The 27568-nt window shown below is 41.5% G+C and overlaps 2 protein-coding genes and 1 long non-coding RNA gene across 5 annotated transcripts in view; 2 read left to right on the top strand and 1 right to left on the bottom strand.

The window, feature by feature from the left end:
- The window catches only part of mmut (methylmalonyl-CoA mutase), a 42307-nt gene extending 37912 nt beyond the window's left edge, over positions 1-4395 (top strand). Inside the window, exon 13 of one of the 2 annotated variants that reach the window (XM_033021340.1) lies at positions 4268-4395. The gene's annotated coding sequence lies outside the window, so the exon portion shown is untranslated. Of the gene's footprint in view, positions 1-2989; positions 3419-4267 lie in introns of those variants that run through there. The other variant, XM_033021339.1, reaches the window with a different exon arrangement.
- LOC116973358 (protein downstream neighbor of Son-like) lies at positions 725-26931 on the bottom strand. Of its 2 annotated transcripts, XM_033021341.1 has the most exons (9): positions 26585-26931; positions 21000-21472; positions 17569-17760; positions 5756-5934; positions 4862-5040; positions 4266-4371; positions 3570-3686; positions 1835-2021; positions 725-1441 (listed from the first exon to the last, which is right to left on the bottom strand). In XM_033021341.1, exons 1-9 carry the CDS (start codon positions 26877-26879, stop codon positions 1244-1246), a joined length of 1926 nt encoding a protein of 641 aa, XP_032877232.1. In that variant the 5' UTR covers positions 26880-26931; the 3' UTR covers positions 725-1243. The 2 variants fall into 2 exon arrangements, with proteins under 2 accessions (XP_032877232.1, XP_032877233.1); XM_033021342.1 differs by lacking the exon at positions 3570-3686.
- LOC116973360 lies at positions 5009-25476 on the top strand. The gene is made up of 3 exons (XR_004412044.1): positions 5009-5020; positions 5661-5663; positions 25381-25476. It is a non-coding gene; the product is annotated as an uncharacterized LOC116973360 (long non-coding RNA).
- Positions 26932-27568: the final 637 nt, after the last annotated feature.

The raw sequence follows: 27568 nt of genomic DNA, 5'->3' as shown, positions 1-27568 counted from the left end.
TTAGAATACAATTAAGTTTAACTTTTTAGGTATGCATGTGTCCAGGCAAACAAATTAAATTATGAAAGAGCTAAATTTCTGCTTGTATTTGTGCAAATTATTTCCTTCGTGAATACACTGACACACAAGATAAACAGCTTTATGTCTGATAAAGGAGACTGAATCTCTTAAGAGCTTATTCAGATAGTGAAAACAAAGTACAGGAAATACTTAGCTCGTCAGGCAGTACCTATGGAGAAACAGTTGGATAAAAAAAGTTTTAAGATATAATGAAATGAGCAGAAACAGGAAAGAAGGTGGTTGATCGGGTAAACGGCAAGACAATGGAATTAAAGTGATGAATAACCACCTTTTGCAACAAAAGGTGCGCCTGAGGAAGGTGTATATAGGACATGTGGTTGGTAATGTTTAGTTTACTTTAGATACAGCGCGGAAACAGGCACTTCAGCCCACCGAGTCGGCGATCCCCGCACATTAACACTATCCTGCACACACGGGGGACAATTTACATGTACACCAAGCCAATTAACCTACGTATCTGTTTGTCTTTGGAGTGTGGGGGGAAACCGAAGCTCGCAGAGAAAGCCCATGATGAACCCTGTGATCAAGAAAGTAAAAAATTGAAATGCACTAAAGTGAAAGCCAAATAATCTGCAATGTTTTACCGATCACTTTTTCAATGTGTAAAATCATTAGAGAATTAATCGAGTTGGATACCATTTAATGAGATGCACCAAATAGATTATTTATTAAATATTTTGGATATAAAAATTGAGATTATCTCCTACATCCAAACATTCCTATTAGTCAAAGGGTAATACATAATAGAAATATAACTTAGTACATTCTAATGCCATAATCAAACCAGATTATATAAAAAGACTTATACATATTCACAATTTTGATCTGAATTATACCACAGGTTTTTTCAGTATTGACAGCATATTTAATCTTCATTATAATTGGAACAGTAAATGGGAAATGTAACTAGCAATTTTCACAATGAGCCAATTTTTGCCTTAAAGGAAATTTCATAGTGACTAATCTATGATTAGTGTCCTTATTTTGAGCATATTCATTTTTTCCATCCATTTACAATTATTTTGTTAGCTTTGCAATAACTTAGCCTCATAGGATATACTAAAATGTGAAACTATTAATAACAGTTCATATCCAATGGGTTTCCTTCATATGCCATGTTAATGATATATTAGCATCCATAATATTAGTCAAAAGCCAAACACTAACTAGGTAAATTTACATTGAAGACAGAGGTACACTCATGAACATTAACAACAGTTACTGTTTCACCATATTCATTAGACTGGAGAATGCGATTAATACAGTCTATAGAGTGAGGAAGAATGGGACCTGTAATCTCTAGACTGTTTGAGTTGATAGAACCAAGGCAGCTCTTGACTTTTCCACATGTATTGGCAACCTTTGGAAGGGAAAGTAAATAAAATGATGATTAGGTGGTTTGAGTACCGATTGTGGACCAAGAAGAGTAAATTATTTGCTATATTCAGTTGATACCCACCACCCGCACACTTATCCATCCAGTGTAAATATTTCCTGATGGCTTTTACAACTGACAAACATTCACCGTTTGCTACAACCGTGCTACTTTCCAACTCCCATTATTTTTCTAAGATTTCATGACAAGGTTTGGAAGCAATAATATAGGTTCCTACAACTGTGAACACTGTTAAATGATATCCAATCTATAAAACTGGCACTTAAAGTAATACCTTTTTTTTAAAATAATCTTGCAATACTTTTCAGTTGCCTTTGATAGCTTCAGCCATTTAATGTTAGAATGAAAGAAATTTACCTGTAGCAATTGCAAAGAAGCTCCAGGGAAGGCAACTGGGCAAAGCAATGTTGGCGGCAGGCCTCTTTGTACACCCTCTTGTGCAACTGTATGTGACGAGTTCATCAAAAAGGTGATCAAGGATTCTGCAGAGGACCCTTCAACAACAACTAGGAATTTAAGCTGCTTATCCTGTTGTTGATGATGTCTAGTTACAATGATAAGGAAATACACTTCATGTTTACAAAAAGTATTTGATATCACTATTGAAATTAGATATTGTACACTTGGTTTCTTTCATTCTCCATCATGCAATTTTTTGTAATCTATACCAATGAAATGACATGTTATTTCACTTGTATATAATTAATCTAACAAAATATCATGGCACCTCATAGGAGCATTCCCAAATGATACTGACATTAATCTGCAAGGACATGATTAGGGTAGATGGTAAAAGCAGAGATAGGTGTTGAGAAGAACTCAAGAGGAAGAATGTGTAGGAAGGTACAGCAGATGCTGGTTTACACCAAGGGAAGGGTCTCTGCCGAAGGGATGGGAAGAAGTGACTAGTTGGAGGTGGTGAAAATGTCAGTGGATTATGTGCTGTATGCGATAGCTGATGGGATGAAAGGTGAGGACTCTGAGCAAGAACATGCGAGGGTCTCATCTATGATAAAAGAATACCAGATTCTGAAATGCAGCTCCCTGGGAGCTGGTCACAGTTGAATTGAAGGAATGACAAAATCTGAGTAGTAGAAACTGGAGCTATTTCAGAAGTGTAAAGCCATGGAGGAATTTTGAAATTTAACTATAAGTTTGAACAATCTAGAATAAAGCTATTCTGGCACATTAGAATACCCGTCTAAATTAAATGACAGTATAAAGTTTATGTAATAACACATTGCATATTTCATGAAGACTAAATCAATGGAATGTGGACTGTCACTGAAGCACAAAATAGCTACAGCAAAGTAAATGAAATACATTAATTATATAATGTAGAAATTATGTACTGGTGAAATACAAGATAAATGACTGGAACCAAGGAGCAATAAAATAATGATGGATTTGTGGAAAGCAATATATTTAAGGATTAACTATAACCAGTTGCTGAAATCTATGTTGTGCCTACAAGTACTCACTAGTACTAAGTGCAGCATTTTTCTTCATTAGATCTCACCTTTGCAGTACTTTCACCATCAAGGCAGAAGTTTATGGGTTCAGATTTGAGGAAAAACATCCGGGCTGATCCTCCAGTACAGAATTAAGAGTGCTGCACTGATAAACATGGTGGTCCAGGTAAAGTTTAAGGCAGCAATAGATCCTCATGATGAGCAAGAAAATGTACCCTTGTCCTGCCAAAATTTGTTTTGTACAATATTATCTGGTCGTTATCATGTTGTGCACAGCAGGCATCCATGAAGAACAAGGTTCTGCTTCCACTTGATACTGTAAAGAGCCTTGGGACATTCTGATATGAATGTGAACAGTGCTACATGAAAAGTGCTTCAAATATTACTCTGAATTATATCATTGTAACAGAATTATATTTCAATGTTCTAATATGGGTGAGTGGCATTTCAGAATAAAACTATTTTGACTGAATCTTTGCTGTGTACCAGTAGTTCTTCATTTCTTAGAACATCAAGATCAGTGTAGGATCCCGATCACAGCACAACTAATGAACCATAGTATTTGTCTTGTTTGCACACTTGGCTAGTAAAAAAAAAACTGACAAATATTCAAAGGATACAGATAGCATCCTGATGAGTTTTTTGTAGCAAAACCTTCCTCAGATTCTGTCACAGAAGTCTTTTCAATCCATAAAGAATGTGTATGGTTGGTTTGGTTAACACTTCCTTCATTATTTCTATTAAAGAGAGAAACATTAAAATATTTATGAAATCCAACTAACAAGAAGATAATTGCTAGTTAAATATTGTGATCAAAAGTTACTTGGCTTCTTTTTCAACTTGGGATATCAGCCACTTAGCCTTTGGAGCTGTATGAGTACAATGGGCGGGGGAGAAGACAGAACTAGATCTTAACTTTTAACTGCTTCTGACTGTTCACAATATAAATATAGATCAATGTTACTCTAAATAAATATCCCAAATCTCCACGTGCCTTATAATGATTAGAACCAGAGATGTCTTGGTGTTAAATTTCCACATCAAGATTAGAACACAGATTGTAATTTTAATAAATTGCAGTCTGTGTGTGAAAGCATTTAATGTGCTCTGCAATTCATATAAAACGGAAAATTTTAATTTGTCTTTGTCACTGTGTGCCTGCATTTAGTGCTTCACAAGTTTATTCCAAGGCAATGATACTACCAAGAAACAAAAATTGGAAACATCAAAAAGTCCAGTGCACACTGGAAATTTAAAGGACCATAGCAAAATGTCAAAACAATTCCCAACAAAGAATAACTATATGGTTTACTTACAGGAAAGCTGGTTTATGATGCGTTAATCCATGCCCTTCTAGCAAAGAAAGATTCATGTGACCACCTTCCTGAGAGTGCTCCACCAAATATGTTGAAAAGACAACTTCTGCACAAGATGAAATGAACAAGGAAATTATATAAGGTACACAAAATTGCTGGGGAAACTCAGCGGGTGCAGCAGCATCTATGGAGCGAAGGAAATGGCGACGTTTCGGGCCGAAACCCTTCTTCAGACGGAAATTATATAGGCTGTTTCTCTAGAAAACAAATCTAATCATCACTTCCGAAATTATAGTAGTTCGAAAATAGCATTGCTTATTATATAGTCAATACTTGATGCATAATTTGTGAATTAGCTTTTGTAAAATCATATTTTCATATTTCTTTCATATTTTCGCACTTATAGTTTTGGTCATAGACGGCAACGTGAAAGGTTAAAATGGTGGAATTGTTAGCAAGGATGTATGATTAATATTCACAAGAAAATTAAAAAAACATGCTATTCAGAGTTTATCACAATTTTACTCAATTCTTCATTCTGCTTATGTCTGTGCTATCCGATTTGATTCAAAATGAATAATACAAGTAATTTTTACCTGACAATCTCATCGCTTCCAAAACTTCCACACTTGCTGGATACAACAAGGCAATAATTGATTCTCTTCTGGATTCAAAAGCAACCCTGAAGAGTACTGTGAATTGGTATGTACAGATATAAAAGAAAGGGCAATGACCAGATTGCAGAAGGTCAAAGAGTGAGCTAAAGGTCGACAACCTAAAAGAGAATTAATTGCAGGTTTCAGTGTATGAAAATTAATTGCATTCCTTTAACCACAAAGAATGATACCATAAACAGGTTTAAATGAAATGTATATTTTAAAACATTAAAATTTCTCATTCAGACCAAATACTGCAAAAATATCATAAGCATAATTGTTATAAATTTTCACTAGCATTTTAAGTGAAACAGCATCATGGCTGCTTGGTTGAATCAATGAGTCATCGCATTTGCATCAGTTTTTATCGTTTCAATACAGGTGTAGGGCCCATCCTACATTTATCCCCATCCAAAAGCTATTTCATTAGTGTAACCGGATTGATTTTGAGATATTGGCTTATGGGGTTTGACACCAGTGCTGATTTCAGCAAGAATTTCCAACTGATTGCATTTAATACTAGGCCAAGAATTCATCTATTTGATAGATCATATCTTATGAAGGTTGAAGTATTAAACAAAGAATGTATTCTGATTATTTTTGAGCAGACATCTAATCAGATATCTGCACGATGGAAGGCACGTAACTATTTTAAAATTCATTTAAAATTGTGTCACTATTCCACAAGCAAAGAACAAACATTTTAAAACCAAAGATGACTGAACATACATATGGCAAGTTCGTCAATTATTTTCTCACAACTGAATATTAGGGCTCAAATGCTGGATATTTTTCTCTGCATGTTTTTTTTTTGACTGGTTATTATTGGCTTACCAGTCTTTCATTAGAATATTCTGTATCTTGTAATCTGGATTCCACTGTAAGGCATCATCAACTGATATACTGTTAACTCCAATTCTTGGGAAAAGCTGCAGCCAGGGCAGCCTTGGGTACATCCAGTATCTCAGACTCTGTTGGAAGGCACATGTTGCTGTTGGGCTATCATCAGGTTCCTGAATTAATAAACAAACAAAAATAAAACATTTGAAAATAAGGCATTTTTGAACTGAGTTCTGGTCAGAAATCTGCACAGCGGAAAATCGTGTATTTCACAGAACAGACAATTCTAAGACCAAAGATGACCGAACTAGGCTAAATATGCCAGCACTGTCTCAATTCATTGTGCTAAATTTGTAACATGTGAAAACACAATTAAAAAATACCATTCCACCTTTGCAATGATGATGCAATGCAATGAGCCAGCAAGGCAATTCACTTTCTTTACAAGAAAATCAGAGAAACTTACACATATTGTGCCCATGCCACAAGCCAATAAGTATAAAATACATCGCGTGGCTTGCTTTCACAGAGGCCCAGGGAGCCGTTGGTGCGAGGGGAGGAGTACCTGCGCTGTAAGTATAAAATACATCGCGGGGCTTGCTTTCACAGAGGTCCAGGGAGCCGTTGGTGCGAGGGGAGGGGAACCTGACACCAAAATCAGCAACGTTCCAGAGAAGGAGTCGGTTGGAAGCCTCTGATTTACATTTTTACATTTCTGCCTTCAGGTTAAGGATTCTGGGAGTTAAGTGTACAGTATTTATTAGTATTTATTAGTAAAGTTTAAAGGATAAAGTTTTGTGTTTTTTAATATTTAATATAGAGTTAATTTGGGAGTAAGATATGTCAGTGGAGATTGGCCCCGTGGTTTGCTCAGCCTGCAACATGTGGGAGATCAGGGATATGGTCGGTGTTCCTGGTGACTACGTTTGCAGGAAGTGTGTACAGCTGCAGCTCCTGGCAGACCGCATTGAACGATTGGAACTGCGGCTGGATTCAAACTGGAGCATCCACGATGCTGAGAAAGTCGTGGATAGCACGTACAGCGAGTTGGTCACACCACAGGTAAAAGGTAAGAGGACAGAAAGGGAACGGGTGGCCAATAGCCAGCAAAGCAGTAGGCAGGTAGTGCAGGAGTCCCCTGCGGTCATCTCCCTCCTAAACAGGTATACCATTTTGGATACTGTTGAGGGAGATGGCTCATCAGGGGAATAGCAGCAGCCAAGTTCATGGCACCATGGGTGGCTCTGCGACACATGAGTGGGGGAAAAAGAGTGGAAGGGCAATAGTAATAGGGGATTCAATTGTCAGGGGAATAGATAGGCGTTTCTGCGGCCGCAAACGAGACTCCAGGATGGTATGTTGCCTCCCTGGTGCAAGGGTCAGGGATGTCACTGAACGGCTGCAGAACATTCTGGAGGGGGAGGGTGAACAGCCAGTTGTCGTGGTGCATATTGGCACCAACGATATAGGTAAAAAAAGGGATGAGGTCCTACAAGATGAATTTAGGGAGCTAGGAGATAAACTTAAAAGTAGGACCTCAAAGGTAATAATCTCTGGATTACTACCAGTACCACGTGCCAGTCAGAGTAGAAATAGGAGGATATTGCAGATGAATACGTGGCTTGAAAAATGGTGCAAGGGGGAGGGATTCAATTTTTAGGGCATTGGAACCAGTTCTGGGGGAGGTGGGACCAGTACAAACAGGACGGTCTGCACCTGGGCTGGAATGGAACCAATGTCCTTGGGGGAGTGTTTGCTAGTGCTGTCGGGGAGGATTTAAACTAATGTGGCAGGGGGATGGGTACAAGAGCAGAGAGGCAGGGGGGTGTAAAATGAGGGTAGAAGCAATAGGTAGCAAGGTGAAAAGTAAAAGTGGCAGGCAGACAAAACCAGGGCAAAAATCAAAAAGGGCCACTTTTCAACATAATTGTGTAAGGGGTAAGAGCGTTGTAAAAACAAGCCTGAAGGCTTTGTGTCTCAATCCAAGGAGTATTCGTAATAAGGTGGATGAGTTGAACGTGCAGATAGCCATTAATGATTATGATATAGTTGGGATCACGGAGACATGGCTCCAGGGTGACCAAGGCTGGGAGCTGAACATCCAGGGATATTCAATATTCAGGAGGGATAGAGAGAAAGGAAAAGGAGGTGGGGTAGCGTTGCTGGTTAGAGAGGAGATTAACGCAATGGAAAGGAAGGACATTAGTTTGGAGGATGTGGAATCGGTATGGGTAGAGCTGCGAAACACTAAGGGGCAGAAAACGCTGGTGGGTGTTGTGTACAGGCCACCTAACAGTAGTAGTGAAGTTGGAGATGGTATCAAACAGGAAATTAGATTGGGTGAATCAAATTGGCAGGGGTGCTGAGGATTTGAAGGACAAGCACTGCCATAAGCTCAGGATTGAGGAGCACTTCAACAACAACTCCGACCCCCGACGCATGTGGCAAGGCATCCAGGCCATCACGGACTACAGACCCTCCAACACCACCCCCACATCCAGCGACGCCTCCTTCCTTGAGGAGCTTAATCACTTCTATGGCCGCTTCGACAGGGACAATCTAGAGACAGCCATCAAGGCTGTGCTACCTGCCGATCACCAACCCCTCACACTCGCCCCCTACGACGTATACGTGGCACTGAGTAGGACTAATGCACGTAAAGCTGCTGGCCCTGACGGTATCCCCGGGCGCGTGCTCGGGGCCTGTGCTGCGCAGCTGACAGACGTCTGGACTGACATCTTCAACCTGTCACTTGTCCAAGCAGTTGGCCCCACGTGCCTTAAAACCACCTCCATCGTGCCAGTGCCAAAACACTCCACTGCGGCAAGCCTCAACGACTTCCGCCCAGTTGCACTTAACCCCATCATCACCAAGTGCTTCGAGAGGCTGGTCCTGGCACACCTCAAAAGCTGCCTACCCCCCACACTGGATCCCTATCAGTTTGCCTACCGCAAGAACAGGAGTACGGAGGATGCCATCTCAACGGCACTTCACTCCGCCCTCTCCCACCTCGACAACAGAGACACTTACGTAAGAATGCTGTTCATCGATTACAGCTCAGCATTCAACACCATTATACCATCAAAACTGATCACCAAACTCGGTAACCTGGGATTCGACCCCTCCCTCTGCAACTGGATACTGGACTTTCTAACCAAGACCCCAGTCTGTTAGGTTAGACAAGCACACCTCTTCAACCCTCACCCTGAACACCGGCGTTCCACAGGGCTGTGTGCTGAGCCCCCTCCTCTACTCCCTCTTCACCTATGACTGCACACCTGTACATGGTACTAACACCATCATCAAGTATGCAGATGATACAACGGTGATTGGCCTCATCAGCAATAACGATGAGTCGGCCTACAGGGAGGAGGTCCAGCACTTAGCAGCATGGTGCGCTGACAACAACCTGGCCCTTAACTCCAAGAAGACCAAGGAGCTCATTGTAGACTTCAGGAAGTCCAGGGGCGGCACGCACACCCCCATTCACATTAACGGGACGGAGGTGGAACATGTTTCTAGTTTCAGGTTCCTGGGAGTCAACATCTCCGATGACCTCTCTTGGACCCACAATACCTCAACTCTGATCAAGAAGGCTCACCAGCGTCTCTTCTTCCTGAGGAGACTGAAGAAGGTCCATCTGTCTCCTCAGATACTGGTGAACTTCTACCGCTGCACCATCGAGAGCATCCTTACCAACTGCATCACAGTATGGTATGGCAACTGCTCTGTCTCCGACCGGAAGGCATTGCAGAGGGTGGTGAAAATTGCCCAACGCATCACCGGTTCCTCGCTCCTCTCCATTGAGTCTGTCCAAAGCAAGCGTTGTCTGCGGAGGGCGCTCAGCATCGCCAAGGACTGCTCTCACCCCAACCATGGACTGTTTACCCTCCTACCATCCAGGAGGCGCTACAGGTCTCTCCGTTGCCGAACCAGCAGGTCCAGGAACAGCTTCTTCCCGGCGGCTGTCACTCTACTCAACAACGTACCTCGGTGACAGCCAATCACCCCCCCCCCCCCCCCCGGACACTTATTATTATTTATTCAAATCATTTGCTATGTCACTCTTCCAGGGAGATGCTAAATGCATTTCGTTGTCTCTGTACTGTACACTGACAATGACAATTAAAATTGAATCTGAATCTGAATCTGAGGAAGAGGATTTCTTGGAATGTATGCGGGATAGTTATCTAAATCAACATGTAGAGGAACCAACGAGAGAGCAGGCTATTTTAGACTGGGTATTGAGTAATAAGGAAGGGTTAGTTAGCAGTCTTGTTGTACGTGCCCCCTTGGGCAAGAGTGACCATAATATGGTTGAGTTCTTCATTAGGATGGAGAGTGACATTGTTAATTCAGAAACAATGGTTCTGAACTTAAAGAAAGGTAACTTTGAGGGTATGAGACGTGAATTGGCCAAGATTGACTGGCAATTAATTCTAAAAGGGTTGACGGTGGATATGCAATGGAAGACATTTAAAGACTGCATGGATGAACTACAAAAATTGTTCATCTCAGTTTGGCAAAAGAATAAATCAGGGAAGGTAGTGCATCCATGGATAACAAGGGAAATCAGGGATAGTATCAAAGCGAAGGATGATGCGTACAAATTAGCCAGAAAAAGCAGCGTACCAGAGGACTGGGAGAAATTCAGAGACCAGCAGAGGAGGACAAAGGGCTTAATTAGGAAAGGAAAAATAGATTATGAAAGAAAACTGGCAGGGAACATAAAAACTGACTGCAAACGTTTTTATAGATATGTGAAAAGAAAGAGATTAGTTAAAACAAATGTAGGTCCCTTGCAGTCAGAAACAGGTGAGTTGATCATGGGGAACAAGGATATGGCGGACCAATTGAATAACTACTTTGGTTCCGTCTTCACTAAGGAAGACATAAATAATCTGCCGGAAATAGCAGGGGACCGCGGGTCAAAGGAGTTGGAGGAATTGAGTGAAACCCAGGTTAGTCGGGAAGTGGTGTTAGGTAAATTGAATGGATTAAAGGCCGATAAATCCCCAGGGCCAGATAGGCTGCATCCCAGAGTACTTAAGGAAGTAGCTCCAGAAATAGTGGATGCATTAGTAATAATCTTTCAAAACTCTTTAGATTCTGGAGTAGTTCCTGAGGATTGGCGGGTAGCAAACGTAACCCCACTTTTTAAGAAGGGAGGGAGAGAGAAAACGGGGAATTACAGACCAGTTAGTCTAACATCAGGTAGTGGGGAAACTGCTAGAGTCAGTTATTAAAGATGAGATAGCAGCACATTTGGAAAGTGGTGAAATCATTGGACAAAGTCAGCATGGATTTACGAAAGGTAAATCATGTCTGACGAATCTTATAGAATTTTTCGAGGATGTAACTAGTAGCGTGGATAGGGGAGAACCAGTGGATGTGGTGTATCTAGACTTCCAGAAGGCTTTCGACAAGGTCCCACATAAGTGATTAGTATACAAACTTAAAGCACATGGCATTGGGGGTTCAGTATTGATGTGGATAGAGAACTGGCTGGCAAACAGGAAGCAAAGAGTTGGAGTAAACAGGTCCTTTTCACAATGGCGGGCAGTGACTAGTGGGGTACCGCAAGGCTCAGTGCTGGGACCCCAGCTATTTACAATATATATTAATGATCTGGATGAGGGAATTGAAGGCAATATCTCCAAGTTTGTGGATGACACTAAGCTGGGGGGCAGGGTTAGCTGTGAGGAGGATGCTAGGAGACTGCAAGGTGACTTGGATAGGCTGGGTGAGTGGGCAAATGTTTGGCAGATGCAGTATAATGTGGATAAATGTGAGGTTATCCATTTTGGTGGCAAAAACAGGAAAGCAGACTATTATCTAAATGGTGGCCGATTAGGAAAAGGGGAGATGCAGCGAGACCTGGGTGTCATGGTACACCAGTCATTGAAAGTAGGCATGCAGGTGCAGCAGGTAGTGAAGAAAGCGAATGGTATGTTAGCTTTCATAGCAAAAGGATTTGACTATAGGAGCAGGGAGGTTCTACTGCAGTTGTACAGGGTCTTGGTGAGACCACACCTGGAGTATTGCGTACAGACTGATTCCTGGGATGTCAGGACTGTCTTATGAAGAAAGACTGGATAGACTTGGTTTATACTCTCTAGAATTTAGGAGATTGAGAGGGGATCTTATAGAAACTTACAAAATTCTTAAGGGGTTGGACAGGCTAGATGCAGGAAGATTGTTACCGATGTTGGCGAAGTCCAGGACAAGGGGTCACAGCTTAAGGATAAGGGGGAAATCCTTTAAAACCGAGATGAGAAAAACTTTTTTCACACAGAGAGTGGTGAATCTCTGGAACACTCTGCCACAGAGGGTAGTTGAGGCCAGTTCATTGGCTATATTTAAGAGGGAGTTAGATGTGGCCCTTGTGGCTAAGGGGATCAGAGGGTATGGAGAGAAGGCAGGTACGGGATACTGAGTTGGATGATCAGCCATGATCATATTGAATGGCGGTGCAGGCTCGAAGGGCCGAATGGCCTACTCCTGCACCTATTTTCTATGTTTCTATGTTTCCTCTACCGTGAGAAGTGAATTATCATTGATATTTGTATCAACAGAATCAGAAAAAATTAGGCTGAAAATTTCTCACGTTTTGTATATAACTTTCTATCAGATGGACCAATGTTCATTTTATGCCTTTTTGGTTAAATGTTAACTTCTGGCTTATCTCTCTATCAGTGAGATTTGACAAAAACTCCAACATGGGGCACAAAGTAAACTACTGGAGAAACTCAGTTGGTTTGGCAGCATCTGTGGGGAGAAATGAACAAATGACGTTCCAGGTCAGGACCCTTCATCAGACTGATGAAGTAGAAGGAAGATAACTGGTATAAAGAGATGAGAGGAAGGGGTGGGCCAGGAGGCATGTTATTTTAGACCAGATACAATGTGGAAACAGGCCGTTCGGCCCACAGAGTTCGCGCTGACCACAATCACCTTGTACACCAGTACTATCCTACACAGTAGGGACAATTTACAATTTTACCGAAGCCAACCCATGTGGTAACAGGGAGAACGTACAAACATCACCAGTAGTCAGGATTGTACCTGGGTCTCTGGCGCTGTATGGCAGCAACTCTACCGCTGCGCCACTGTGCTGCCGTATGGATATTGGGACACCCTTTTCTGAATTCTAAAATAATTTAACATAATAAGCTGTTTAACCTTTCTCATGAGTTACTTATAAGCTTTCTACTGTACAATTGCTTCTCCATGTGGACATTTTGGATTTTAACTGTCTATCTGAGCTCACCTCCCATTCTTCACAGTAAGATGTTATTCTTGTAGGAGACTGGTGGGGTCTTAAAGGTCAATGCCTTAAACCAAAATATCCCAGGTCTCACTCTACAAGGATGGTAAGGTACAACTCAATGGGAGTTGAAAACAGATTACATTCAATCTACTTCAGTAATGAAATAAAACACAGTTCACAGGTGCTTGATTGACACCAGCCTTACAATAAACTGTGATGATTCCTATTCTTTCAGCAGGCTGTGATAAGTCACTAAACTATAGATATGGATATCTGGCCTTCTCTCCACAGAGCAAAACTTTCTGCTGCCAATAGTAGGCCATAGGTGCAGGAGTAGGCCATTCAGCCCTTCGAGCCAGCACTGCCATTCAATGTGATCATGGCTGATCATACCCAATCAGTACCCCATTCCTGCCTTCTCCCCAAATCCCCTGACTCCGCTATCTTTAAGAGCCCTATCTAGCTCTCTCTTGAAAGTATCCAGTGAACCGGCCTTCACCGCCCTCTGAGGCAGAGAAATCCACACTCACCACTCTCAGTGAGAAAAAGTGTTTTCTCGTCTCCGTTCCAAATAGCTTACCCCTTATTCTTAAACTGTGGCCCCTGGTTCTGGACTCCCCCAACATCGGGAACATGTTTCCTTACTCTAACGTGTCCAAACCCTTAATAATCTTATATGTTTCAATAAGATTTGCCATTATACAGATGAATTATGTTACTTTAACACAAAGTAAACCAATGAGTTTATAAACTACAAAATGGTATTTGATCAGCAACAGTCTATTTAGGTATAGCGTACATTTCCTGGGACCAGGATTTAATTTTAGGTAAATATTCAATATATTCAGTAAACTTTCAATATAATCATAAAATTCCTTCCCAAGGAATAATTTAGAAACAAGACACCCGAAGATGCAAAAAATGTTGCTACCAGGAAATCAGTAATGTGCACAACGCATTAAAAAAAAACAAAAAAACCTCACTTCATTATAAATTCAGATAACCTACACCTGGTGTTTCTGGTAAGTGCTGGTATCTTTCTTTTCTGAAATATCATTGTCCAACAACAGTTTGATAGCATAACATTATAGAACACCCAAGTGATGTGGTTTGAAGAGACAATCATTTCTGGCATTTTAAGGACCAAAAGAAACCCATTTGTCCATTTCATAGCCGAAGTCATCTCAAAGCTGGCATTAAATTGTATACATTTTAATAACCCACATGAAAATTCATAAAGTCTGCTTGTCTATAGTTTTTTCCGAGCTATTTAAAAGTTGATGAAATTCTTCTGGCTAAGATGTCTGTAACTTTCAGAGCAATTTAAAGTGATAAATGAAAAGCATCATAATGAAGCATATTAGTGGACTCTTAAAATGTCAGTCGTTGCTCAAAAGATTAATTCTTACCTTAATAAGTGGATTTCACTCTGGTGATGAGCACAAAAAACAGACAGACATTCTAGTACAGAACCGAGTCTAAGCTGCTAAGGGGCTGCAGAGGATTGTAGTGTTCTTGAAAATATATATATATCCCTCAATCATCCCCAACAAAAAAGATGATCTGGTTATCACCATGTTCCCATACATGGAACATTGATTGCAAATATGTCATCTTTATCATCCCACACTACAACAAAGAATGCAAAATTATTCCATTGACAGCAAAGTGTTTTAGAGCATTGTGGTCATATGTTTACATATTCTGTTGTGCTGCAGCAAGTAAGAATTTCATTGTTCTATCTGGGACATTTGGTCGTATGTCTTTTAGACCTGCAGCTCCGTTGAGGCGAGCCAGGCCAGCATGTCATCGTCCAGGTCAATCAGACCTCGTTCACCATTCGGTGGCCGGTGTTTGGGGCAACTGGTGACTATGTGCTACACTGTCTGTGTTGGGTCCCCACACTCGCAGGAGGCGCTGTCCATGAGGCCCCACCTCTTCATCGTCCGACGCCTGTCCTCAAGCGGTTGAGGGTTGTCCACTGCTTTCGAGGCAGGTCCTGTGAACAGGTTACTATCTGGGACATATGACAATAAAACACTCTTGACTCTTGGAAGTCATCAGAGAAATGCAAGTCTCACTATTTTTAAAGAGGCTTGTTTTTGGAAATGTATTTCTATCAATATGCTAAATACTGTTATTAACTGATATTTCAATTACACCTCAAAAAGATATTTTCTACTAATAAAATAAATTTGAACATTAGTCATAAAGACATGCAGTACAGTAATAAGCTCTTTAAATCATTGTATCCATGCCAATCGTCAAGCACCCCTCCTGCACCAATCCCATTTTGCCTCTCACATCTTCATCACTCCAATTGGATTTGTATTCAGCATTCATTGGCATGGGATTTAACAATGTAATGCTGAGGAGGGTTACACTGTCTAGATTAAAATGGTTATTGAATGGCATTTGCATGGCACAGATGTTACTTAACCATTTATAATCATCCATATTGTCCGAGCTTTTTTTTTCTGTGGGAAGGGATTGTGGCGAATGGACCAACACCAGTGAACACTGTTATTTCCAACAGTGAAGGAGGAACATAATTAATGAGTCACTTAAATATGGTTGGGCCTATAGGATGCCCAACTAATTCCTCCAGGGAAGATGCCATGCGAGAGAAATCAGCAACAGGGCAATCGTCTTCCTTCCTGTTAAGAATGCCTCCTGCCACTCCTTATTGCTTTGCCAAAGAAACAAGGCATGCCCATTATACTTCTCAAACACAAAATAAATTATAACCCAACTAGATGAACAAAGAATAAAAGGCACCTATGCGGGAAGGGGGGGGGGGGGGGGGGGTTGTACAATTAAGGTAACAGTTCAATGAACTTTTAAGGACAAGAATGCCAATGGTGTTCCTTTATAAGCTAAATATTTCATCTGATGACTTAAAAAAAAAAAAATATTACTTTTTTCCCCCTTGACAATTTGTTCAATGTACAGAAGACAGATGTGAAGACCCACTGTAATATGTAACAGCACACAAAGCTAATGAAAATTAATATGTTCTTAATGTGTGAAAACTGTGATAGAGAAATAAATAACACTTTAAGACTTGAAGATAATTTGCATTATGCGACAAGAAAATGTTGTCTAAATAATCTTTTGAGGCGGCGCCTCTTGTGCATCTCTTCAATAGTGGGGAGGCCAATACCTGTGATGGTCAGGGCAATGTCTACCACTTTCTGTGTGGGCATTCTGCCACCATTCAATCAGAATCCTGTATCTGACGCATCGTTATGCGTTATTCATCCAACAACAGTGGTATCATCTGCAAATTTAAGGATGGCTTTGGAGTTGTGTATAGCTACACAGTCATGGGTATAGAGAGTGTAGCAATGGTCGGAGCACACACCTTGGAGATGCTCCTGTGAGGATGGTCTTCGAGGAGAAAGTTGTTGCTAAATTCATACTGATTGTGGTCTACTGGTGAGGTATTCAAGAGGATCCAACTGCATAAGGTTGAGCAGAGACCCAGTTCCCTAATTTTGATGATGTTTAGAGGGAATGTTGGTGTTGAACACCCTGCTGTAGTTCAAAGGTTATGGGAATAGAATTAGGCCATTCGGTCCATCGAGTCTACTCCGTCATCCAATCATGGCTGATATCTGCTCCCTAGTCCCATTTTCCTGCCTTCGCCCCATAACCCTTGACACCTGTTCTGATCAAGAATTTGTCTATCTTTGCCTTAAAAATATCAGATTAACTACCCTCTTGATTAAAGAAATTCCTCCTCACCTCCTTTCTAAAAGAGCGCCCTTTAATTCTGTGGCTATGACCTCTAGTCCTAGACGATCCCACCAGTGGAAACATCCATTCCACATCCACTTTATCTATGCCTTTCAATATTCTGTAAGTTTCAATGAGATTCCCCCTCAACCTTCTAAACTAGAGCAAGTACAGGCCCAGTGCTGTAAAATGCTCATCATAAGCTAACCCACTCATTCCTGGAATCGTTCTTGTAAACCTCCTCTGGACCCTCTCCAGAGCCAGCGTATCCATCCTCAGATATGGGGCCCAAATTTGCTCACAATACTCCAAATGCGGCCTGACCAGCGTCTTATAGAGCCTCAGCATTACATCTCTGTTTTTGTATTCCAGTCCACTTGATATAAATGCTAGCATTGAATTTGCCTTCCTTGCAACCATTAGTTAATCGATGAACAACAGCCTGACATGTATTCTTATGGTTCAAGTGGTCCAGTGCAGCATGGAGAGGCACTCACACTCACTGTCTAATCTCACAGATCAGATTCAAGGAAACCACCAAAGAAAAGATTTTTTGACAGAAAGTCAAACATGCTGATAATTATAATGCTTCACACAATATTTTGTTTTCCTACAGAATTCCTATACAAAGGGTTTCTTTTAATATTTGATGTAGAAGACAATTTAAGAAAGCAAAGAGAGAGTTTTACTCATTTTCACAATTTCACCATGTTTATATTACAATTATTAACAACAAAATAGCTTCACGTCAAAATGATGCCACTCATAATGAATAATCCAATTAAAAAAAAATTCTCACCTGTTTAATGTGAACTTCTTTGCCTTTTATTGCCGTTCCGTTTATGAATCCACTGTCTGGTAACACTTTGTTATATGCTTTTGCCCAGGATAAAGGAGTAGGTGACGTAATGAGGATTCTTGTCTTTATACTCCAATCAGTATAGCCATTTGAGTAAACACTGGGCTGAACTTCACTACATTCACCCGATTCCTAAAAGAGTACATTTTTAAAGCAATTTATCCAATCAAGGAAAGATATAGACACATGTTATAGGTCTTTCCCACATTACAAACACTTGATTTGCCTACAGCCTGTACATACAAACAAGTGTTTGGGAGTCTGACGACTGCCTGCGGCTGCTGTGTCACTGCTGTGTCGTTGCAGGCATCTTCTGCTGTGTGGAACTCAGTCCACGGCAACATCATTGCATCTTGCAGAGAAATCTGAATCATTGAACCGAATTCCTGGGGTTAAATACACATTGGCCTTGGTTGGCCTATGTTTTTATTTAAATTATTCCTGGGCAGCCATATTTCCGACTTGCGAGCGGTTTGGGTTACAAAGAGTTCTCGGCAACGAAACTCTGTTATAACTGTGAAGAACCTGTATAGACACTTAATACATTGCTAATTCATTTGTAAGCAAGATTTTACATGCAGGCAGTTTCTGTTGGTAGTTAGGTTCACAATTTACATATATATATATGATGAATAAAGGAATTAATGGTTGAAGTTGTTTATTTACTGGGCTTAACCTCATCTAAACAAATTGGAAAGTCTCTGGACAAACACTGGCATTGAAATAATGAAGATCAAATAACAAGGTTAAAGAAGAACTATCATATAATCTGCAACCATATCATTATTTGATCCTGTTGCTGATTTCAGATAGCTTTATGATTGCTCCCAATATACACTGGGGTTTTTATTACCTCCCATCAAAAGAAGTGTGGTAAATACCATGTTGTGACTCCCTCTGTTGGCTTCCATGATTTCCAAGCATTTGCCTCAGGATAATTCAGCTACTTTTGCCAAAAGACTCTTTATGTCCTACCACTAGTTTAGGTTTATTATTGTCACGTGTTTTAATTTTAGGCTTCTTATTTTCACGTGCATCCAATCAAGTGGGGCAGTTAAAATTATATCCACTGAGTAAACATAAAACATCCTACTGGTAAGGGGAAATCGGTAATCTGACGAATAGCATTAAATTAAAGGAGATAGAGAAAGCAGAGAGGAGATAAGGTGAAACTATTTTTATGGAGCAAGTTCATCAAAAGTTGATGGATTCAAAGTTAATAGCAATAGAAATGAGAAGGAAAACAATTACACAAAGAGAGTAGTTTTGGGATTGATTACTAGTTCTATGAAAAGTGGACTGATCGGCCTCCTGATTAACACTGGTATTCTATGGAATAGAATATTTAGTTATATAGTCTTGCATTACATATTTACAAAATTCCTAAATGACGTACACCCAGTGCTTTCATTACAGCATGTCACTGTTATAAATGTAGATAAACACTAGATTATCACATTTAGAAAACTAAATAGTCTAAAGAAATAAGGAAGCAAGAAATTATACACTTCCAGTATAGGATAGTGTAACATGATGAATATACAGCAAAGGATTTAGTTATCTTAGTTTTAAAGGATAATAAAACAATTCCTCCCAAGACTATCATGCACTCTTGGATATTGCCCCAAAATAATTAAAAAGCTTATGAAAATCAACATCCAGAGAGGGTCAATCCCAGCATTCTTCTGATCCAAGCCACACCATATTGGGTCATCATGAACTATATCTGGACTGTCTCCCACAGGAAAACTGGAAACTTAATTAAAAGTAGGGGCAACCTGAAGAGCAATTTATAAATTTTAGGCTGACCGTCACCATGTTGTCAACACATTATCATGCTATACTTTACCTGCAACTAATCTAATTTTTAAAGTATGGACAAAAAGTGATCTTCAATCACTCTAAACAAGTGATTTCTACGTATTCCGTTTGTAGAAATAGCAGGACACTGATTCTTTTTGAAGGCAGTGCTGCAGATGTTAGCAATCAGCATCCAGGCAATAGAGTGGGGCTGTAGAGAGACTATTCATCCAATTTTGTACTGTAGGCATGTTTAACAAAGGCAAGCACACGCCCTCGGGAGTGGGTAATGGAATTGAGAACCTAGAATCTATGCAACAGGAGACTACAGAAGCTCTTTGAAAGATGCCCTAGAAGTGCACCACCTCAATTCGCCCTTCCCTATCCGTGACAAGTTTTGCAGTTCCCACTTTGACCTCTTTAGTCACATCAGAATCCAGAAAGCCAGAGTAGAAGTCAGTCATCCTTATTCCCAAGGAACAGCCTAAAATAAGGCAGCTACATTTTATGGTATTTTAAAGTTCAGATCATTCTTTGGAAAGTGAACCAAAATATCATACACTTAAAGCAAGGCATTAAAAAATTTATTGTAAGAGAATACTCTTAATCATTGCTATTTTCCTACCTACAGAGCCATAATGCATGTCCTCTAAAGATATGAACATTCTAGCTTTTTTAAATTCACAGACGTGACTAAGAATGGGCCTTATTGGTCTCAGCCATATCTCCTTTAATTTATCCTGAGGGTTTTTTTTACCATATCTGATCTTAATATGTCACATTTCAACTCTTACTAATGCTTCTTGCTAAATGGAACTATGCTGCAAGTAAGAACTTCATTGTTCTGTTTGGGACATATGACAATAAAAAACTCTTAACTATGTTAGCACTTGACACGGGATGTCTCCCTGTCCTCCCATTTCTCTCGTCTCATGCCTGTTGACAGTCAGACATTCCATCATTCTTCTTCTATTTTTTTTGTTATTTTGTTTCATGATTTATTTCAACAGTAAATCACCCAAAACTCAGACCAAGCACAAAGCAAGAATTCATGAATTGGAGAAAATTATATCACTAGTAAGATAAAGGCAAACATATTTGTATCAGAAACACACAGCTTATATGATCTCATAGCCAAATGCTTCCTAGATGTTTAAAAAAACAAAACAGAATATATAGATAACACTGTAATCATTGGGGCATTATATTAAATTATTTGCATCTGCTAAAAAATAATTAAATATACACCAAATTAATTTCTAAATATAGTAGAAGAATCAGAAACATGAAGAAGATAGACACAAAGTGTTGGAGTAACCCAACGGGTCAGGTAACATCTCTTGAGAAAAAGGATGAATGACCTTTCAGGACAGGACCCTTCTTCAGATTGGAGTCTGAAGAAGGGTCCCAACCCAAAACACCACCAATCTTTTTTCTCTAGACTTTGTGTCTACCTTCGGCACGAACCAGCTTCTGCAGTTCCTACAGAATCAGAAATATGTTTTCTTATGCAGCATCAGATATATAATTTACTTGGCAATATTAACTGCATTTGTACGTTCATAACTTACTTTAATCTGCAACCAAGGGGATGTTGAATAAAGTGGAATCTGACTGCAACATTTGGATTCACCATCTTTAAATCTCTTCAACTGACTGCTAATTTGATTATATTCTGCCTGGAGATACCCATGTTCATCTTTCAAATCAGCAATCTCCGTATTCAGCTTTTCATTTATTTGTTGCAATGCCTCACACACAGAGGTCATCTGAACGCCCTCACAGCCCGAATTAACTTTGAAAATATCCAGTAGTGTCTGTGCAGCCTCAAAACGTGCTTTTTCATCTTCACCTTCTTGATGATTCAATGATAAAGATGTAACAACTGATCCTTCCTTCTGAACTGTAGGACCAGCAAAAGGAACTTTAATTATTTTTGGAAGGTTCTTGTGTTGTCTCTGGCCATACTTTTGTTTTGCCTTCTTATGAAATGCCAAGACATTCTGGGGATTGTTAAAATGGTTTCCACCGTGTGTCAGCTGACCTAAATAAAAATAAGAAAGCTTGGTGATATGACAGTTTATGCTAGTTAGCACTTGAGAAACTATTTAGGATTCAAATGGTGATATTTAACAGGAAAAGAAAAGGTAACATGAGGAAGACACAATAAATAAGTACAGATGGTACACAAAATTGCTGGGGAAACTCAGCGGGTGCAGCAGCATCTATGGAGCGAAGGAAATAGGCGACGTTTCGGGCCGAAACCCTTCTTCAGACTGATGGGGGGTGGGGGGGGGAAAGAAAGAAGGAAAAGGGGAGGAGGAGGAGGAGCCCGAGGGCGGGTGGATGGGAGGGTGGGAGGAGACAGCTAGAGGGTTAAGGAAGGGGAGGAGACAGCAAGGGCTAGCCAAATTGGGAGAATTCAATGTTAATGCCATAAGGACGCAAGGTCCCCAGACGGAATATGAGGTGCTGTTCCTCCAATTTCCGCTGTTGCTCACTCTGGCAATGGAGGAGACCCAGGACAGAGAGGTCGGATTGGGAATGGGAGGGGGAGTTGAAGTGCTGAGCCACCGGGAGGTCAGGTAGGTTATTGCGGACTGAGCGGAGGTGTTCGGCGAAACGATCGCCCAACCTACGCTTGGTCTCACCGATGTAAATCAGCTGACATCTAGAGCAGCGGATGCAGTAGATGAGGTTGGAGGAGATACAGGTGAACCTTTGTCGCACCTGGAACGACTGCTTGGGACCTTGAATGGAGTTGAGCGGAAATTGGAGGAACAGCACCTCATATTCCGTCTGGGGACCTTGCGTCCTTATGGCATTAACATTGAATTCTCCCAATTTGGCTAGCCCTTGCTGTCTTTTCCCCTTCCTTAACCCTCTAGCTGTCTCCTCCCACCCTCCCATCCGCCCGCCCTCGGGCTCCTCCTCCTCCTCCCCTTTTCCTTCTTTCTTTCCCCCCCCCCACCCCCCATCAGTCTGAAGAAGGGTTTCGGCCAGAAACGTCGCCTATTTCCTTCGCTCCATAGATGCTGCTGCACCCGCTGAGTTTCCCCAGCAATTTTGTGTACCTTCGATATTCCAGCATCTGCAGTTCCCTTTTGAACAAATAAGTACAGATGGTCTTTTATCCATCTGAAAATAAGCTATTTTGCACTTTCTTCTTCGAACTGACCCTAGAGTCTCTTCCGGAGCTGTACTCCTGTGAGCCAGTGTTGATTTCCACAAAGTAAAGGGCCTATCCCACTTAGGCGATTTTTTAGGCGACTGCCGTCAATTAGGCTGTCACCATACGGTCGCCAGGGTGTCGCCTGTATGACCGTGAGTAGTCTCCTCGGTCGCCCAAAGAGTTGTGGCGTTTTTCTGGTCTCCGCTGGATTTTGAAATGTTCAAAACTTTTCGGCGACAGTCGGCAACCGTGGGCTTGTCGTAGCTTGTCTTCTCCTGACGTTGGTGCTGTCGTAGGTTGTCGCCAGGATGACGTAGGTTGTCGCCAGGATGCTGACTTCGGTGAATTCCATTGGTGACTACCTACGTCAACCAGCGACAGGTACCGGCAACTGAATTGTCTTCAGTTGTCTCCGACAAGGTCGTAGCTTGTCGTAGCTTGACATCCACTAGGTGATTGGTTGTTGTAGCTTGTCGTAGACATTGTCATAGGGGGATCCAGTCGCCGGTTTTGCGGCGACCTGCTACGACTATGACAGTCGCCGGCAGTCGCCTAAAAAATCACCTAAGTGGGACAGGCCCTTAACATTTCCTTTTTCCTAGGACTTCAGAAAACATATTTCACCCCTCTAATCAACTAACAAGCAAATCTGCCCTGTTTTGGTCTATACATCAAAATCTGGTCATTAACCGGGTCAATTTTATGCATTCTGTCAAAAAACTAAAAGGTTCTATTTTAATGGTAATGGTAACACCAAGTACAGGGCTTGATCATGTAGCTTAACATGATCCAGGGTCATTCATTACACACTAGAGTCTGCCAAGATGTACTCCTAGAGGGGGTTATGCAATGGAAAATGGTAACTAGGTTTCAACTCCTGAAACCACAACAGCATATGGAACTGACAGCGTACAATCTGGCAATCGGTTGGCAAGTGGAGCATTACACAACATTACTATCCTGCTTTTGCCAAATATCTCAATTCTGTATGTGGTGGGCGAGAGGAAAAAAAATCCTGATAAAAGGCAAGATTTTGCACACAAGACCTATCCTTAAACATAGATTGTTAATCTAAATTATACAGTGATAACAAAGAGATTGGCTGGAGATTTAAGACATTAATTCAAAGCTGTTGTGTTTCAGTGTCAGTTTTGTGAGTGGAACACACCATTGGTGGGAAGGCTACATTTGCGTTCTAAAAATACACTTATTACCCCAGAATGTCTAGAAATAGGAACTTTTAATATCTTGCTTTAAATTATGGAGCACTGAAATCGAAAAGGCAAATTAAACCCTTAATGAACAGCACTGACAGCATATGCCGTAGGAAGAATTAAACATGTGATTACATTGTTTTGTCTATTGTGTAATACTCATCATGTTTGGTGACAGTTCAGATGCAAACAAGCTTAAAAAAATCTTTGTCCTAACTCAAGGGCTGCAAGGAAAATGCTGGGAACTACAGGCCAGAGAACTTAACATCTTTAGTTGGGAAGTTACTAGAGAGTATTCCAAGGGATAGATTATACAGGCATTTGAATGGGAAAGGGCTGATTAGGTATAGTTAGCATGGTTTTGTACGTGGGAGGTCGTGTCTCACAAATCTAATTGATTGTTTTAAAGACGTGACCAAAAAGGTCGACGAGGGCTGAGCTGTAGATGTTATGTATATGGATTTCAGTAAGATATTCGATGAGATTCCACATGGTAGGCTGCTCTGGAAGGTTAGATTGCATGGGATCCAAGGAGAGATAGCTGAATGGATAGTATAGGCTCCATGGATGGAAGCAGAGGGTGATGGTGGAAGGTTGCTTCTCGGACTGGTAGCCTATGACTAGTGGTGTGCCTCAGGGTTCGATGCTGGGCCTGTTACTGTTTGTCATCTATCTACATCTATGATTTGGATGAGAACATGCAGGGCAAGATTAGCAAGTTTGCTGATGATACAAAAGTGAGTGGTTTTACAGATAGTGAAGATGGTTGTGAAAGATTACAGCAGGATCTGGATTGATTGGCCAGGTGGGCAGAGGAATGGTTGATGGAATTTAATAGCGAGAAGTGTGAGGTGTTGCATTTTGGGACGTCTAACAAGGACAGGACCTACACAGTAAATGGTAGGCCTCTGGGAATTGTTGTAGAGCAGAGGGGTTTAGGAGTGCAGGTGCATGGTTCCTTAGAATAGAATAGAATGCCTTTTATTGTCATTCAAACAGACAAGGTTTGAACGAAATTTCATTCCTGCAGTCATGACATTACAAAAAAAAAACCAAGACACACACTTAACACAATTTGCACAAACATCCATCACAGTGAATCTTCAACACCTCCTCACTGTGATAGAAGGCAAAAGTCTTATCTCTTCCCCTTGTTCTTCTCCCGTGGTCCAGCAGTCCAACTGCAGCGTCGAGGCGACTGGGGCTCACGATGTTAAAGCCCCCGGCGGGCGATGGTAAGTCCTGCGGCCGTTTAAGCCGTGCCGGGCGATGTTGGGCCCCGCTCTGATTCCTTTAAACCCCGCGATTCTGGCGGGAGAGTTTCCGTTGCGCGAGCTCCGAAAAGCAGTCTCCCACCAGGGACCTGCGAGCTCCCGATGTTCCTGGCCACCTTGAAGGTCGAGTCGCAGGTAGATAAGGCGGTCAAAAAGGCTTTTGGTACATTGGCCTTCATTGGTCAGAGTATTGAGTATAGAAGTTGGGAGGTCATGTTGCAGTTGTATAAGACGTTGGTAAGACCGCATTTAGAATATTGTGTTCAGTTCTGGGCACCATGTCATAGGAAAGATATTGTCAGGTTTGAAAGGGTTCCGAAAATATTTACGTAGATGCTGCCAGGACTAGAGGGTGTGAGCTATAGGGCGAGATTGAGTAGGCTGGGTCAATGGAAGGCAGGCTGGAGGGGAATAGATAACGTGAAAGTACAGTCTTTTTCCCCCATGGTAGGGGAATTAAGAGCTAGAGGGCATAACTTTAAGGTGAGCGGGGAAAGATTTAATAGGAACCCAAGGGGAAACTTTTCCCACACAGGGATTGGTGGATATATGGAACAAGCTGTCAGAGGAAGTAGTTTCGGCAGGTACAATAAAAAAAGTTTTCCAGGTCAGACACAAGTTTGGGCCATGTTCGCAGTACATTCCTCCAATAAAACAGCAATACCTCTATCACCTAAACATGGCATTTCATTCCATGCACTATCATCATTCCAATTACTGAATAACAATAATTTAGTAATATAATTGAATGAGTAAAATTAATCAACGTGCCTTTAATGCTGTGTTCTGTTCCACTCGGTAAAGAAAAACCCCAGAGTATATTAGCATTCACTGGAAATAGATATGTCACAATAAAATATAGACAGCAACTAGGGTAATAACTGTACCCATTTTTAACTTCACCACAATCTTAATTAAATAACTAGGGAATTTGTGGCGGAATATGTAACTGAGGAGAGGTCTCATTAGGAGAGATTCTGCCCAGGTTAGGATTTGCTAAATCTCTTAACTCGTTTCTGGTTCTTTTTGTGCCCGAAGTACACAGAGGGAGGGGAAAGTAGAAAAGGGTAAAAAGAGTCACGTTAAATTCATACAAAATACCCTTTCAATGAGCATTGTTTTCTTATCAGGAGAGCCGCCATGCACCAAATTAAAAACATAGCAGTTGTATATCAAAGACATTTCAAAAACTGGCCATTATACCACAAAAATTAACAAGAAAATACGCAATCAAAACACATTTTACGACACGTTTGCATGACTGGAAAGCTCAGTTTGTACTGTAAATAGAGTAGCTCAAACCGTTCATATCGAAATCACCCCATCTGTGTAATTAATCCATTTGGAGACGGATTATATGCAATACCAACAGATAAAGATAATCTCTGCCTGCAACCTGGATAAATAAGCAATTTCCATTTGTGAAACCGGCACTGAAGCAAGGATTATAGTTTTGCCTTGGCCGTTTAACGCGTGGTTGGAAGCGGGTGTTGTACCTGAGGGCGAGGACTGGCTGGCCTGCTCCTTCCTGCGGACTCTCTCGGCCTTCAGCGGGAAGACGATGGGCACATTGTTCATGTAGGTTTTCTTGCCTCCTGCGAAGTGAGCGTCGCACACTTTGTGATGGGCTTTCGGCTGCCACACGCTAAATTTCCTCTCGTCCAGACACGACAAGTTGCGGATCCAGACACCTCGCAGCGTCTCGTCCTTGGGGAAGATGTGGAAGGAGAGCTCCTTGTTCTTGAGTGTGTTATTGAAGCATCCCGGGACGCAGCAGTAGGTGCCCACCATGATGACGGCGGCCTGGGGCTGGGGGGAACTCACATCCCAGCCTGCACCGCGCCGCCAGCAGACGCGTCACCGCCACGAGCATCATGGGAGTTGTAGTTTAATCATGAACCATGAGCAGTCAGCATAAGGTCAAGTCAACGATACGATAGAACTTTATTTATTATAGGAGGGAAATTGATCTGCCAACAGTCATAAAAAACAAAAAAAATAAATGAAACATGAAGAGTGTTTTATTGTCATACTAGACAAAGTGGCCTGTCGCATTGGAGGCCTGGTCCCCCAACACAACCCATTCCCCAACGCAATATTCCACCACTCACCCGTTCCCCCAACGCAATATTCCACCACTCACACAGAGCCCCCAACTGCGCTGAGGCGGCTCATTTCCCCGTATCCCCCAGCACTCCCTCTCCCTTCTCCTCACCCTCCCTCTTTATAAACTTTAATAAATTGACTTCTCATTTAAAAAAATCCAATTGCACTTGCTGCCAGAACTCAGTGTCCTGTGATTTGCAACATTGTCCCGTGATTTGCAATGCGAGTTCAGAGAGTGAGGAAGACTGAAAAGCAGGACTTCTAGGGTGGTTATCTCTGTATTGTCTCCAGTAACTCGTGCCATGGGCGGAAATCTCGGGGCGGGGCGGGGGGGGGGGGGGGAGGGGGCACGTCCCCCCCGCCCCATGCTTTGA

This window comes from Amblyraja radiata, chromosome 5 (assembly GCF_010909765.2).
Source record: "Amblyraja radiata isolate CabotCenter1 chromosome 5, sAmbRad1.1.pri, whole genome shotgun sequence".
Taxonomy (NCBI): domain Eukaryota; kingdom Metazoa; phylum Chordata; class Chondrichthyes; order Rajiformes; family Rajidae; genus Amblyraja; species Amblyraja radiata.
Note: the sequence above shows the minus strand (reverse complement) of the source record. Positions and strands in the feature narration are given on the sequence as shown.